Source organism: Pteropus vampyrus, unplaced genomic scaffold, assembly GCF_000151845.1.
Source record: "Pteropus vampyrus isolate Shadow unplaced genomic scaffold, Pvam_2.0 Scaffold352, whole genome shotgun sequence".
Taxonomy (NCBI): Eukaryota; Metazoa; Chordata; class Mammalia; order Chiroptera; family Pteropodidae; genus Pteropus; species Pteropus vampyrus.
The window spans coordinates 301,834-316,436 of record NW_011889133.1 but is presented as its reverse complement, the minus strand read 5'-3'; the positions used below and the strand labels follow the sequence as shown (position 1 = coordinate 316,436).

General features: G+C 41.3%; 1 protein-coding gene across 12 annotated transcripts in view; it reads left to right on the top strand.

Moving 5' to 3' along the window:
• Nucleotides 1-14,378, top strand: part of CTNND1 (catenin delta 1) — a 41,349-nt gene extending 26,971 nt beyond the window's left edge. For 3 of the 12 annotated variants that reach the window (XM_023522605.1, XM_023522606.1, XM_023522607.1), the window contains exons 7-20: nucleotides 1,934-2,397; nucleotides 3,492-3,675; nucleotides 4,559-4,676; nucleotides 5,003-5,156; nucleotides 5,557-5,574; nucleotides 6,015-6,083; nucleotides 6,932-7,059; nucleotides 7,159-7,309; nucleotides 8,317-8,509; nucleotides 8,855-8,969; nucleotides 9,523-9,612; nucleotides 11,730-11,790; nucleotides 12,566-12,669; nucleotides 13,087-13,401. In XM_023522605.1, coding sequence (XP_023378373.1) covers nucleotides 1,934-2,397; nucleotides 3,492-3,675; nucleotides 4,559-4,676; nucleotides 5,003-5,156; nucleotides 5,557-5,574; nucleotides 6,015-6,083; nucleotides 6,932-7,059; nucleotides 7,159-7,309; nucleotides 8,317-8,509; nucleotides 8,855-8,969; nucleotides 9,523-9,612; nucleotides 11,730-11,790; nucleotides 12,566-12,669; nucleotides 13,087-13,251 — 2,014 coding nt within the window. In that variant the 3' untranslated portion in view covers nucleotides 13,252-13,401. Of the gene's footprint in view, nucleotides 1-1,933; nucleotides 2,398-3,491; nucleotides 3,676-4,558; nucleotides 4,677-5,002; nucleotides 5,157-5,556; nucleotides 5,575-6,014; nucleotides 6,084-6,931; nucleotides 7,060-7,158; nucleotides 7,310-8,316; nucleotides 8,510-8,854; nucleotides 8,970-9,522; nucleotides 9,613-11,729; nucleotides 11,791-12,565; nucleotides 12,670-13,086; nucleotides 13,404-13,454 lie in introns of those variants that run through there. The other 9 variants (XM_023522608.1, XM_023522610.1, XM_011378999.2 and 6 more) reach the window with 8 other exon arrangements.
• Nucleotides 14,379-14,603: the final 225 nt, after the last annotated feature.

Here is a 14,603-nt window from a genome sequence, read left to right as displayed (position 1 = left end):
GATATAGGCCCCATTATCTAAGCTTGAGTCACTCACCTTTCAGGTAACTTTTAAACAGCTAATCCAACTCCCGTGTGACTCACCTTTTATTCTTGGGGGTGGGGGTAAGGCACCAGACCTCAGCCGGTACAACTTGGAGCAGTGGTATAGATAATAGCTATCATCTAAGTGGTCTGTCCAGGGTGTTGGCTCCTTCTGCTTATTGACAAGTCTGCCCTTTCTGACTTCCTCATTAGTAAAGTGATTGGACCTAGGTGGGCGTGGGTGGCCAAGTCATTCTCTGCTGTCCCTAGCTGCGGCAGTTGACATAGAGAGGGTTTTGGGTTTAGTTCTCGGGTTTATTCCAGGGTGGTACTGAACTTAGAAACCTGCTTGGCTAGCAAGAACATTTGTAGCTTCCTGTTTGGGGCCTAGGAGAGTAATACAAGGTCAAATGAAAATAGTAAGGCAGAATGATTAGTGGAAAAAGCACTGAACCAGAAGACCTTAGTTCTGGTTGTGCCTTTGCCACTAGCTCTGTACCTTCAAGCAAGTCATTTAATCTTTCTGGGCACAGCTTTGTTATTTGTAAAACAAAGAAAAGAATGTCATGATCCACTGCTTGTAAAAGAAGGAAATATTTGAGTGACCAAAATCCTGGTTATTGTTAATTGCTTATATTAAAATAATAATAAAAGTAAAACATGTTAGTGCATTTCCTTCGAGTTCTTTTTCTGTGCATGTAAACATACTGACTTTATTTTCTCCTATGAAAATGGAATCTTACATAGTAATTAGTATCCTTTCAAAATTTAGCTGTATAACCTGTTAATTTGTTTCAGTGATATTAAAAACTAGTGATTTTTTTACTAAATGCTTTGTCCATCTAAATCACTGTTGAGAGTGGTTGATGTTGACAGCTATGGGGCAGGCCAGGCCCTCTGCTTAGGATAACCTTGAGGGTTTGGTGACAGTGGGAGTGGTTTTGTGGAACAAACAAGGAGCTTGTTTGGAGAGTTCCACACAATAGATTCTTCTCTCTCCTGTGGGAGCCACTGAGCGAGATGAGCTCACAGATAATGGGTCTCTTCCTTCCTGGTGGTTATGAATAAATAATAGTGTGACAGATTCACCCTCTAGTGGTTGTTGGTAGTACTGAAATAGGAATAATCTTTACCTTCAGTTGCGTTTTCTCAGTGACTGGGTATCCCAATGTGGTAGTGGTCAGTCTCTATTTTGACAGAATTGGAGGTATTGTCTTTAGAAGTTGGAGGCTAGAAATCACGTCTCCAACATATTTGTTGAATAAAATTAATGTTCAGGCTTATATACCTCATCAGTACTAAAGCCGAATCCTTGTATGGTGTAGCAAGAAGTCCTGTACCATGTTTACTCATCACCTCCTCTTCTATGATTTCCGAAATAGGATAAGGAGAGCCTGAAATATGAAGTGTGTTTAAGAGTCTTATCCTACCAGCTGTTTCCTTTGTGTAAATGCCTCATGTCCTGTTTAGCTAAGGGCTTATAAGAACTGCTCTCAGACATTGTTTGCTGACTCCTGTGGTATTGAATCAGTTGCTTTGGTTAACTCTGTGCTGTCTAAAGGTTTATTTCAATCTTTATCCAGAGAGGTTAACAGCTGTCAGGTACCATTCACTACTAAGCAGGATTTGGTTCTTTTTGTGTGTGTGATTACTATCTCTGAGTGCTTGTTACTCTCCTCTGGGCTAGTAAACTTCAGAGCAGGGAGGGGGTAGTTTTAATTGCAGATGCCTTTAAAATTATTACCTCATTAAGAAGAATTGATCATTTATGTAAATGAGAGAAGATCTAGTGTAATAAAAATGGGGTTACTCCTACCTTAAAGATGAGGGGATAATGGGAGCTCTTTGAGAAACCAGACTTGACAACTTTGATGTATTCCTCTTTCCTCTTGGTTCTTCCAACACCGTAGGAGCTATGAAGACATGATTGGTGAGGAGGTGCCACCGGACCAGTACTATTGGGCTCCTTTGGCCCAGCATGAACGGGGAAGTTTAGCAAGCTTGGATAGTCTGCGCAAGGGAGGGCCCCCACCCCCCAACTGGAGACAGCCAGAGCTGCCAGAGGTGATTGCCATGCTAGGCTTCCGCTTGGATGCTGTCAAGTCCAATGCAGCTGCATATCTGCAGCATTTGTGCTATCGCAATGACAAGGTGAAGACTGATGTTCGGAAGCTCAAGGGCATCCCAGTACTGGTGGGATTGTTAGACCACCCCAAAAAGGAAGTGCACCTCGGAGCCTGTGGAGCGCTCAAGAATATCTCTTTCGGACGGGACCAGGATAACAAGATTGCCATAAAGAACTGTGATGGTGTTCCTGCCCTTGTGCGATTGCTCCGAAAGGCTCGCGATCTGGACCTCACTGAAGTCATTACTGGTGAGTTCTAGGCCCAAGGGAAGCTGCTAGAGAGTGGGTCACTGTTACTTGTAGAGATGTTGAGAGCTGGAAGGATTTCTCGTCCTTTTCTTTTGATTAAAGTTGTGAGCTGGTGGCCTTTGGGTTAGATTTCATGGGCTTATTTGGATCATGCAAAGTTTTCACAGTTTTAAAGAATTGGTTGCTAATGTTTAAAATTCAGAATATTTCACTTCAAATTCTCAGAATTTTGGCTTTTATTAAAAATGTACAAGGACTGGTAACAATGGATCTGTTTTGCTCCCTGACAGTAGTTGGTCTGAGCTGATTGAGGCATGTGAGCTCTGGTTTGCAATAATCCCCAACACATTCTGTTATCTCTGACCAACTACTGCCATATAGAAAGTGGTCACCCAAACATTGAATCTGAGTGTCAATTGCCATTTATCTGTGTTCTTTCAATTTCTTTAAATTATCTGCTTGTCCTGACTCACCTGCCTGGTATATATAGACATTTGAGCTTGGTCCTTGCTTTAGAAGAGTGGTTTTTCTGGTTGTGGGTTGTGACCCTTTAGTGTGTATGGAACATAATTTTATGGATCACAATAAGCATTACAAAAGAAAGACAATGGCAATAATGATTAGTTCTCAGTTGGGGCACTCTTGACCCCTCGAGGATGTTTGCAATATCTAGAGATGCTTTTGGTTGTCACAACTTGGGGAGAGGAAGAGGGAGTGTTACTGGCATCTGATGAGTAAAGGCCAGAGATACTGCTAAACATCTAACAGTAGACAGCGCAGCTCCCCACAACAAAGAATTATCTAGCTCAAAAAGTCACTGGTGAAGAAGTTGAGAAACTCTGTGGTATAGATAGTTCAGAGAGCATTGCTTGTGTTGTTTTATGAAACTGTTTTCATGATATGTGTGTTTGTATTGAGCCGTAATATAAAATATATTTCTTAACTGTGGGTAACAGAAGCTTGAATGTCATTCATTACAAGATATTTGGTTATTGAGGAAGACTGAGAAATGATGGAATAGGGATTCTCTTTGACATTCTTCAAACATATTATCTTGAGTGCTGGAGAGCTATCTGATGATTTGTCTCTGCCAGGGACCCTGTGGAATCTCTCATCTCATGACTCAATCAAAATGGAGATTGTGGATCATGCACTGCATGCCTTGACAGATGAAGTGATCATTCCGCATTCTGGTTGGGAGAGGGAACCTAATGAAGATTGTAAGCCACGCCATATTGAGTGGGAGTCAGTGCTCACCAACACAGCTGGCTGCCTTAGGTAACATAGGACTTTGAGAGTATGAAGTTTGAATTTTTGAGAACTAACTTTAATTTCCTTAAAAAAAAAAAAAAGTTTAAATTCTTCAGCCTATCATTCAGCCTTCATTCCTATCTGTTGCACACTATGACTCCAACCTGTCTCTCTGCCTTTGTCACTACTTCCTCATGTGTTGCATACTCGTGCTGTGTTGGTTTACCTGCTGTTGCCTACATATTTTCCTTGCTTCTGTGCCTATTCGACTTCATTCGTTTAATCTGGTAAACATTTATTCAACACCTACCACACGTAAGGCACTTGTCTAGTCCGGGGCTTGTGTTGGTGTTTGCATCCTTGCCCTCAATTATCTGTATTTCAGGTCAGGCTGCGATCAGTGCAACAAAAAGGGTACAGAGTAGGAGGTGGCTGAGGAGGATCGTTCTGTCTGTAACGCCCTTCTCTCCTTATTTATCTTTTGAGGCTAAACTCAAGTGCCTTTATTTCAAAAAGGTTTTCCTGATTTTTTTCTTCTTAAGTCCTGCAATTGCTACAATATATTCTTTCTCTCTTGGAGATATACTCCTCTCTGCTCTGCCTTGTCTTCATTTGTACTTCTATACAAAAAGTATCTATTCCATCTTGAATTACTGTGGTTGGTATATTTTATTTATGCCCTCCCTGCTCTCTGCACTCCCCCCCACCCCCCGCCTGGTTATAAATGTCCTGAAAATAGCGCCTGTCTTACTCAGCTTTCAACTGCAGTGCCTTGCTTACAGTGTGTCTTCACTATTTGTTACAGTTAATAAAAAAAAAAAAGATAACGAGGAGGCTTGTAGATGCTGAGGGATCTTAAAAGAGGATTTCTGGATTCGAGTCATCTTGACACCTCTTCCTTTCCCCTTAGGAATGTCAGCTCAGAGAGAAGCGAAGCTCGCCGGAAACTTCGGGAATGTGATGGTTTAGTGGATGCCCTCATTTTCATTGTTCAGGCTGAGATCGGGCAGAAGGATTCAGACAGCAAGGTCAGTTAATGGCTGAGTGAATTCTCTTCACAACAACCATGAGGTACCTGTAGTGCCAGACCTATTATTTCAGGCTTTTAAATAACATCAGATAACGTATACCCACCTCTACTCATACACCAAATGGTGGCAGACACCTTCCATTAGCCTGAGGCTACAAGGATTTTGAGAAGTTTAGGGCATTTAGAGGCATCGTGAGAGATGATGGATTGGGCTATGCTTTTGAGGATCAGTATTAATATCTGAATCATGGAAGCCTGTAGTTGCTGGGACATCACTGTAGGCATTCTCCTCTCTCATTGAGTCTTTTCGCTTATGTTCCCAAGCTTGTGGAGAACTGTGTTTGCCTCCTTCGCAACTTGTCGTATCAAGTTCACCGGGAGATCCCACAGGCAGAGCGTTACCAAGAGGCACCTCCCAATGTTGCCAACAGTACTGGGCCACATGCTGCCAGTTGCTTTGGGGCCAAGAAGGGCAAAGGTGAGTCTTAGTTCCTTGTTCCTTGCTCTTTAACATAGGACTGGGAAAGGAAAGAATACTTAGTTTTAGGTGCAAAATACTTGCCGAGCAGCATAGGAGTCTGCCTAGTCAAGGATGTCTTTTTGTTCTCTGCTGCTTCCTCTGTGTTGTGTGCTTCGTTCAAGGTGGTGGCAGTGGCAGCGGTGGTGGTGGTGGTGGTATTGGTACCAATGATTGGGGCCGTGAAGGACGAGAACTCAACTAATCTGGGGCCTTCTCCCCCATTCCTCCTTTGTGTTTCCTATGTTTTTCTTTTCCTCTCTGCTTTCCTGCTTATTTGCCCATGATCCTGTTGATACTTCTCTCCTGCATTTTCCCTCCTTCATTTCTCTGCTTTCCACCTTGGGTGACGCACTGGAAGATGAGTGGTTCTCCAGAGGTGAGTGGAATCTTTTAAGGCGCTTATCTACTTCTAATTCGCATGTTTTGTTTTTAGCTTCCCTAGTGTTTCCTTGCCTAACCCTTCCCTGTGGATGCATGTAGGAAAATTCAGTTGAGGAAGACCACTGAAACATGTTTAGGTCTTCTGAACTAATGGCTCATGGCATGCTATTCCTGGGCAGCAGCCCCAGTTGTCAGAACTCAGGGCAGTAGCAACAGTAGTTAGCCTTATCTTACCGTTTTGCTGCCTGTTTTCTGTTCTTGTTTCTGCACAGCCCCCTGCTGGGACAAGCTGGGGGCCCAGTTTTTTTTTTTTCTTTTTCCTCACTTGATGCATCTCTGATCCAAAGATTTTGACTGAAGAATAAAAAATGTACCTGATGGACTTTTTCCTTTCTTAAACTTTTTACCCCTTCCTCCTTTTTTTAATTTCCAAAGGGAAGAAACCCACAGAAGATCCAGCAAACGATACAGTGGATTTCCCTAAAAGAACTAGTCCTGCTCGAGGTAAGTTATCTTTTTCTTTTCAGTCTCCAAGGGTCTCATAAACACAGTCCACAGATAAGTATTTGGTAGCCTAACAATAGATTACACAATATGCTCACTGTTCTCTCTCCTCTGATTTATGGATTTGAAGTGATGGTGAAAGTATTGGGAAGCTCTGGTATTATAGCAGTAACTTATAAGGGACTGCTTGTTATGGCAGCTGTTCACATTACTTGAGGATAGGATAAGGTTCTGATGGTAGTCTAGATTAGCAACTTTGGTACCCTAAATAGCCACTATAGTTCTTGGGATTTAAACTTTACCCATTATAAGAAGCCTCTTTATCACAGTTTTTGGATCTTTATATTAATCTATACAGTGAGTCCAAAATTCCCAGGATATAAAAAGTTTGGATGTTGTTAAATCTATGATAGGCCCTTTTACTTAGTCACAGTAAAGGCGGGCAGAAGGACTCAGTTAAGTTAGAAGTAATTCATTTGAGATGAGGAATCTTTAACCCTGAGTGCTCTCAATGAGCAAATGAATCACCTGAGTGTCAAGCAAGGCCAAGGTAAACTTTAGGAGAAAAGAGGCAAGAGGAAGGAGAGAGAAGAGTTGCATATGACGAGTTGATATCTGTTCTGCTTTTACCATGGGTTAATATTATTAAGGCATGGAGTCAAGTCTCTGAGTTTGCTCCTGGGTGGGCGGAAGAGTTTAGGGAGCCTAATGGTCGAGAAGTGTAAACCCATCAATCCAGAGTGCTAAGCCTGAATTTCAGCCAGCCACAGCCTGGTCTGTAGGCACTGATTAGCATCCTTTGCAGGCACTGATTAGCATCTTTTGCTTTCTTGCCCTTTCTTGTGCAGGCTATGAGCTTTTATTTCAGCCAGAGGTGGTTCGGATATACATCTCACTCCTCAAGGAGAGCAAGACTCCTGCCATCCTAGAAGCCTCAGCTGGAGCTATCCAGAACTTGTGTGCTGGGCGCTGGACGGTGAGTACCTTTTTAGAAAATGGATTTGGAGGTGGGAGAACATAGCTAACTAGTACGCTGCCATTTGTAATCTGTTCCTCCTCCATGTGCTACTTCTAGTATGGTCGATACATCCGCTCTGCTCTGCGTCAAGAGAAGGCTCTTTCTGCCATTGCTGACCTCTTGACCAGTGAACATGAGCGGGTAGTGAAAGCCGCATCTGGGGCACTGAGAAATCTGGCTGTGGATGCTCGCAACAAGGAATTAATTGGTAAGGAGCTGAGTGTTAACCATTGCATCAGCACCTAATACAGAGACAGCCTTTAACCCAGCTAAATAACTTATTGAAATGATTGAGAGGATTATACAGTTGACCTTGAACAGTGCAGGGGTGGGGTGCGATTAGGAGCACTGACCCCCCACATAGTCAAATTCATGTATAACTTTTGACTCCCCAAAAGCTTAACTCCTAATAGCCTATTTTGGTCAGAAGTCTCAGTGATATCGTCAACAGTCGATTAACACATATTTAGTATATTAGATTTATTATATGCTATATTCACACAATGAAGTAAGCTAGAGAAAACAAAATGTTATTAAGAAAATCATTAAGGAAGAGAAAATACATTTACAGTATTTTTTTTTAAAAATCCACATATAAGTGGACCTGTACAGTTCAAACCCGTATTGTTCAAGGGTCAACTGTAGTTTAAATTGTTCTTGGAAAGACGAGGCACAAGACAAGAAGTGATTTCTCTTCAAAAATAAAATAATAATAGCTACTATTTTTTAAGCATGTGCTTTGTTAGTAGGCCTTATTAAGCACTTCTGTCTGTTTTCATTGTCACCACTTTACAAAGATCCATTTTTTATAGAATAAGGAAACTTGGGGTCAAGTAAGTAATTTGCCCAGTTAATATAGTTTGGAGTAGCAGAGCCCAGTTTTTTGTCTTTTTAAATTTATAATAACTCAGTTCTTATTGAACTATTATAATATTAAATATACTGTTTTTGTTAAAATATCTGAAAGGACTATCACATTGTTTCAATGTGACTGAAAAAGGAAAGAATAAATAAAGGAATAGGAAGGACAATAAATTCATGGCATTCCAGGTCCTTTTCTCTTTGATATTATAATCCTATAGGAGAATGAAGTCGATTCATAGAGATAGTACCTGTTCTTTATATTATCAGTGCAGTTAAGAATAGCGTCAGGCACCTCATAACCTGACTCAGCTTGTTCTCCCAGCACACATTCCTTCTGTCTCACTGCTGTAGGTAAACATGCTATTCCTAACTTGGTGAAGAATCTGCCAGGAGGGCAACAGAGCTCTTCCCAGAATTTCTCTGAGGACACCGTGGTCTCTATTTTGAATACCATCAATGAGGTTATTGCTGAGAACTTGGAGGCCGCCAAAAAGCTTCGAGAGACACAGGGTATCGAGAAGCTGGTGTTGATCAACAAATCAGGGTGAGCTTAACACTTAAAGTTACAACTGAAAGAATTTAAGTATGAGAGGGGAGTTGCTGGGAAGGAGCTTTTCCCTTTTGTTTCTAAGGATATTTTCTCTTACATGGCAAAGTGAAGAGGTTTTGCTTTCTTATCTGTTTTAATGTTGATCCATAATTTGACAACAGGCTTTTCCATCAAATATTTTTGTGTGTCACTGGGACAGAATACTGGACTTGGTGAATACCTGGTCTTGCCCATTTTGGCATTTATATTCTTACATTACATTATGTTAGAGAGAACAGGTTCTCGGCTTCTTCCCTGGTCTTACATCCAAATTCCATATGGTGTTACTTTCCTCAAAAGGAACCGCTCAGAAAAAGAAGTTCGAGCAGCAGCACTTGTATTACAGACGATCTGGGGGTATAAGGAACTACGGAAGCCACTGGAGAAAGAAGGATGGAAGAAATCAGACTTTCAGGTGGGGTAACTCTTGAGACTGAGACATTTACCTTTCCTCCCCTTAGTCTCAGGTAATGCTTCTGTCTTTGGTTTCTTCTGTTTCACTATCATATTAAGTCTACTTTAGACCCATGTCTCTGGTAGTAAAGAAATTGTTTGGTTTACTCTTCCCCCAAAATGAGTGGTGCCCACAGTGCATTTGCTGCCAAAACAGCTCTAGTCTTTTGTGTCGTAGCATACTGTAAATGCTGGTGGCAGTGAAGGATGGTGGCCTTTTTGATTTTCCCCAAATCTGTCATAGCCCATTGATGGAGTTTGCTGTTTTCTCAGATTATGTCTCTTGCTGATAGTATGGGTGTTTGATACCTTTGTAATCTGTTCAGGAACACAGATAGAAGCCATGATATCCTAGTTTGTTTCACTATATAGGTATTTATTTAACCCTTACGATGACCATTTGGTAAGAGTTGTATTTGGGAGTAGAGACCTAAAGGTTTGTGCCTGTTATGCAACACGATATCACCCATATCTTCTTATTGTGACATTATTACATTTTATGTTTTTCCTTCCAGGTGAATCTAAACAGTGCTTCTCGAAGCCAGAGCAGTCACTCATATGATGATAGCACACTCCCTCTCATTGACCGGAACCAGAAGTCAGGTGCAGTATCTGGGGGCATATCCCTCTGCTTTTGTTTTGCCTCTGCTATTCAGTAGTGTGCTTACTGTCTAAGAACTAGGGTATATATTTATTTCTGAGTGAGCTAGTTTTTGGTAGAGAGTAATAATACTTAACCTCAGGATTGAAGCTGGTAGAAAATAAAATAGGCAGTTACCTTGGGTGTGACCCCCTGTGTTTGCTTGTGGACTTAAAATGACTGGAAGGTAAACCCTAGTCTATTTCCCTATTTGAAATGTAATTGACATATATAACACTATAAATTTAAGGTGTACAACATGATTTGATATGTGTATGTATTGCAAAATGATTTTTTTGTCCTTTTAAATTTCCATATAATACCAAGTAATACATGTTTACTGTTGAAAAATTAGAAAATACAGACATCCAGAAAAATAACAACAAAACCACTTACTTCTGTTACCCAGAGAAACCCATTACCATTTTAGATTATGGCTTTTAAACATGTTTTTTTAACTTTATAATTTAATTTCTGTTGCTATTGGGAATGTGCTATTTCCCTTCAATGCATTTTTAAAATCATTGATGCCAATATATATAGAAGAGTTGTCTGAACACTTTTGTCATGTGAGCAAATACATTTTTCCCCAAAAGGTGAATCATACATTTTGTCTTGAGGACACTTTCTTTTTCACTTAAGCATGTATTGTAACCCTGTTTTCTTAATGACACTTGGCTTTTGCCTCGATGAGGGTTCTTGAAATGTGGTCTGAGGATCCCCAGGTGTGTTGGCATTTGTGCTGATGGCGCAAAAGCAGCGGTGATGTTCGTGCCGGGGGCTGATACTGAACCAGGCAGTGACCTCAAACCAGACTAGTCACCGCGGTCTTCTCTGCCACGCTCTCACAATGAAAAAAGAGAACTCGTTTCACTTAAGAATGTACTCGATGGAACTGTGAAAATTATTAATTATATTGTTTCTACCTTGAGTGCACATTTTTTTAATATCCTGTGCTGATGACATACGAAGTACTCGTAAAGCACTTCGCACCATACTAAAGCATAATGGTTGTCTTAAGGAAAAGCAGTTCTGTTACTATTTGGACTGGCCACTATTTTGTAGAACACCATTTTTACTTGAAAAAAATGAAAAACTATGGCTATTCGGACTTAGGTATTTGGCAGACATTTCCTCAAAATCGAAAATAGTGAGCTTGTCACTTTGAGGAAAAATAACTGACAGTACTTGCTGCTTGAATTTTCGAGTGAAAGTTATAATTTTAGAAGACTTGTATCTGCACCGGTAACATCCCAATATTTAAGACTTTAATGAAATCAGTGGTGATATTAATGAATGTGATTTAACAGAATATGAAGACGTTAGTTTGTATTCAGATTCCACATTGATGCTAACCTTAAAGAAACTCTACTTGTCAAGTATTAGTGAACTATCAAAAAATATCCACAATTATCCTAAAAGGCTGTTAAAATTCCCCTTCCTTTTTAAACTTTTTATCTGTGTAAGGGTAGATTTTCTTTATCTATTTCAACTAAAATAGCATCACAACAGATTGAATGCAGAAGCAGATATGAGAATTCAGCTATTTCCTATTAAGCCAAACTTTAAAGAGATGTGAAAAATGTAAAACAATCCTTGTTTTAAAGAAGTTAACAGCGTTATTATTACTGTTGTTTTAGAGAGTTTTTGTAAGAGTTTATTTGAGCCAAACTGACCACATATGCCAGGGGGCAAGATCTCAAATGCTCTTTAAAAGTGTTACTTACGTTCATGTAGAATAATTTTATTGTTACTTTTAAGTGAAATAAATAAATATTTAAAATTTCTCAGTGTGATAACATTAATACATACAGCCCACACCAATAAACATTCCTTGGCTCCTCATAATTTTAAGACTGCAAAGGGGCCCTGAGACCAAATAACTTGAAAATGCTGGCTTAGAGAGAATGGTTTCATATATTAGGAGTTGGAAAGTGATCTCTTTAAGTCCCATGAAGCTTTGATGAGGGTTCTTAGTAAAAGTTAATGGGAGGGAGAGAGGACAGACTAGAGAACAATTTTTATGATTATAGATTTTGAAGAGTTGGTTTTGACCTGAATAACTTTCTTCATATAGATAAGAAGAAACCTGATCGGGAAGAAATTCAGATGAGCAATATGGGATCAAACACAAAATCATTAGGTAGGTGATGAATTCCAGCCTAAGGATATGGAATGATACTTCATTGGGATGAGGAGAGCTGTCAGGCTCTGCAGTTCTTTCTAGCACTCTCACCATTTACCACGTTGGAAGAGCACTGGCCGGACATTTCCATTTGGAAGGATGTGAGGAAATTTAGTAAAACTTGATTCAGCTACTTTGTTTCACATTCCCACATACTCAGAAGTTAGCAAAAAAATTTTTATATGCCTTCCACATTACTACAGAATCATGTTTTGTGTCCCTAAAGTATTACATCACAGCCTTTCATAGTCTGACCCTGGGCCTCTGTCTGTCTCCTTTCCACGTACTCTGTTTCAGCCCAGCTGATCTAACTCACTTTTCTGTCTCTCTGTGTTTTTCTGATTTTGCTCATTAATACCTCTTACTGGGATGTTCTTCCTCGTTTGCTTTTCTAAACTCTCCTCATCCCCAAAGGCTTAACTGAAGTCCTGTCTCCTTTTTAGACCCTTACTAACTTTGTGGTATTCCTCACTCTCTCTTCTGTTAATTCTAATGCCTTTTATAGACAGATCTCTTCAGTTTTGCTTTATTAACATATGTCACACTCTCCGTATTCCATATATATTCCCAATTAGATTCAAGTTCTTTTTAAGTCAGGGGCCGCCAGAACTTAATGCCTTTGTAGAGCATTAGGCAAAGATCCGTTCCCAACAGAGGGACCTAATTCACACTTTGCTTAGTGTGTATTATACACTAGAGGAGACTATCATGTTTCTGTGCACTTTTTCACTAGATAACAACTACTCTACACTGAATGAGAGAGGGGACCACAATAGAACACTGGATCGATCCGGGGATCTAGGTGAAATGGAGCCATTGAAGGGAACACCCCTGATGGTAAATTCTCTTTATGTACTCTTGTCCTACGGCTGATTCTGTTTTGAAGCCTGCATGTTTTGTGAAATAGAGAAAAAGTAACCTAGTGATAGACAGCATCCTTTTCTGATAGAGGCTTCCGGGAAAAGTAGGAGTTTTGACTCCCATTTAGATTTCTTGGCCTGTTGTTCTACACTTGTCGAGGTGGGGGAAGGAAGACTGTAAGTGTATTATGGACGTGACTAGTGCTAATTGGTCTACTCTTATCCATTACTCTCTTCCTGTCCTGCCAGCATTTTCTTGAATATCTTGCCCTTCTCTCACTATTATCTTGTTTTGTTTGAGTTCACAGATTTGGGGATTTTCCCTAGATCTGGCACATACTCACAAGGTTCCTATTTCCTTACTCTTGTACTAACAAATTGCATGTGTTCACAGCCGGACGAGGGGCAGGACTCTCTGGAGGAAGAGTTGGATGTGTTGGTTTTGGATGAGGAGGGGGACCAGGTGTCTTACCCCCCCATGGTATGTCCTCCAGCCACCCCCAAGATCATCACTGAGGAAGGAGGCCCCTGTGTGCCAGCAGTTTGCCAATCACGCTGATCTGATCAGGCCAGAGACACAAGTCTCAGCCACATGTGCTTGGGGCGCGAGTCTGTGATTGTTACCTCCTCCGAGGCTGGGACATGCTGCTGCTGCTATGATTCTCCATTGTGTGCTACTTCCCTGCCTCCAGATTTGTTCAACTGTCTTTGGGGCCTTTTTATTCCCAACCCTATTAACATCTTTCTCTTTTTTCCCTACAGCAGAAGATTTAGCACCACTATCTCAGCTACATCCGGGCTTATAATATATGTACTTTTATTTTTTGGTGGTGAAATGGACTGATGATTTTTTCCCTTTCTTCGCTGGACTGTTGTGCCAACTGCCAGGCTGCCTCCTGCCCTTACAGCCCTAAGTGGCTGCCTTCTTTCCATCGACTCCTAACTCCTTCCAGTGAAGTTTAATTGTCCCTCTTCCCCGTTCCCGATCCCCTCCAATTGCTCCCAAGAACCCTGACTCACTTATATGCATATCTTGAGAAACTGCTGCAGGTTAGCTCTTTTTGCCAGCTCTCCCTGGAACTCTTGGCCTCGTGTGGAGGGAGGGAGAGAGTGGAGATCTTCATTGGAAGCCATGGGAAGAATTGGAAGTTACGTGCTGTATATGTGTTGTACAGCAATCCGATAAACCGATGCTTCTTTATCAAGATTTTGATTTTCTTGGTGGGGAAGGGACTTTTTGGTGTTTTTGGAGAAGGGGAAGTGTGAGCTCTTCCCTTATTCCTAAGTGACTGTTTTTGAAGCAAAGAAGGCTGGCAACATTGGCACATACCACCGGCAAGGGTCCTTGAGTAAGTGAAGGTCTCCTAGAACTGAGATTAAGAAACCTTGCTCTCCTCATCTCCAGGGCAGGGACCGTCAAGAACTTACAGACTCCATCTCTTCTCCAAGCTTCATGCCAACTGGGCTGCTGCCGCCGCCCCTACTGAGGCTGTCCCTAACCCTCCTCTCCCAACCTGTGATAATGTCTGCTGGCTTGGCCATTTGCAAGAGGCTGTAGGAACAGGAGAATGTGTCAAAGAAGACTTTTGGGTGAGAAGGAGCAGAAAGATGTCTTCTGGGGAGGAGAAAAACCTTAGGAGCTAGTAGGAATGTACATGAATCAGTTAGTCTGAAACTGGCAGGAAGCTTCAAAGCTGGCTTCCCCCCGCCCTTATTTCTCCTTTTCCCCCATTATAGCCCTGCCCTCCCCTGTCTACTCCCTGGATTGGTTGGCTGACTAAAGGACTTGATGTACATACTTCTGCCCCCTTTACCCTAAAAGGCAGGGATTGCCCCTGGCTTTGCCTATTCTTTGTGCCTTTGGCCTGGGGTGCATCTCCTCCTTCCCTTCCATGTGCCTTTCTTTGCCTC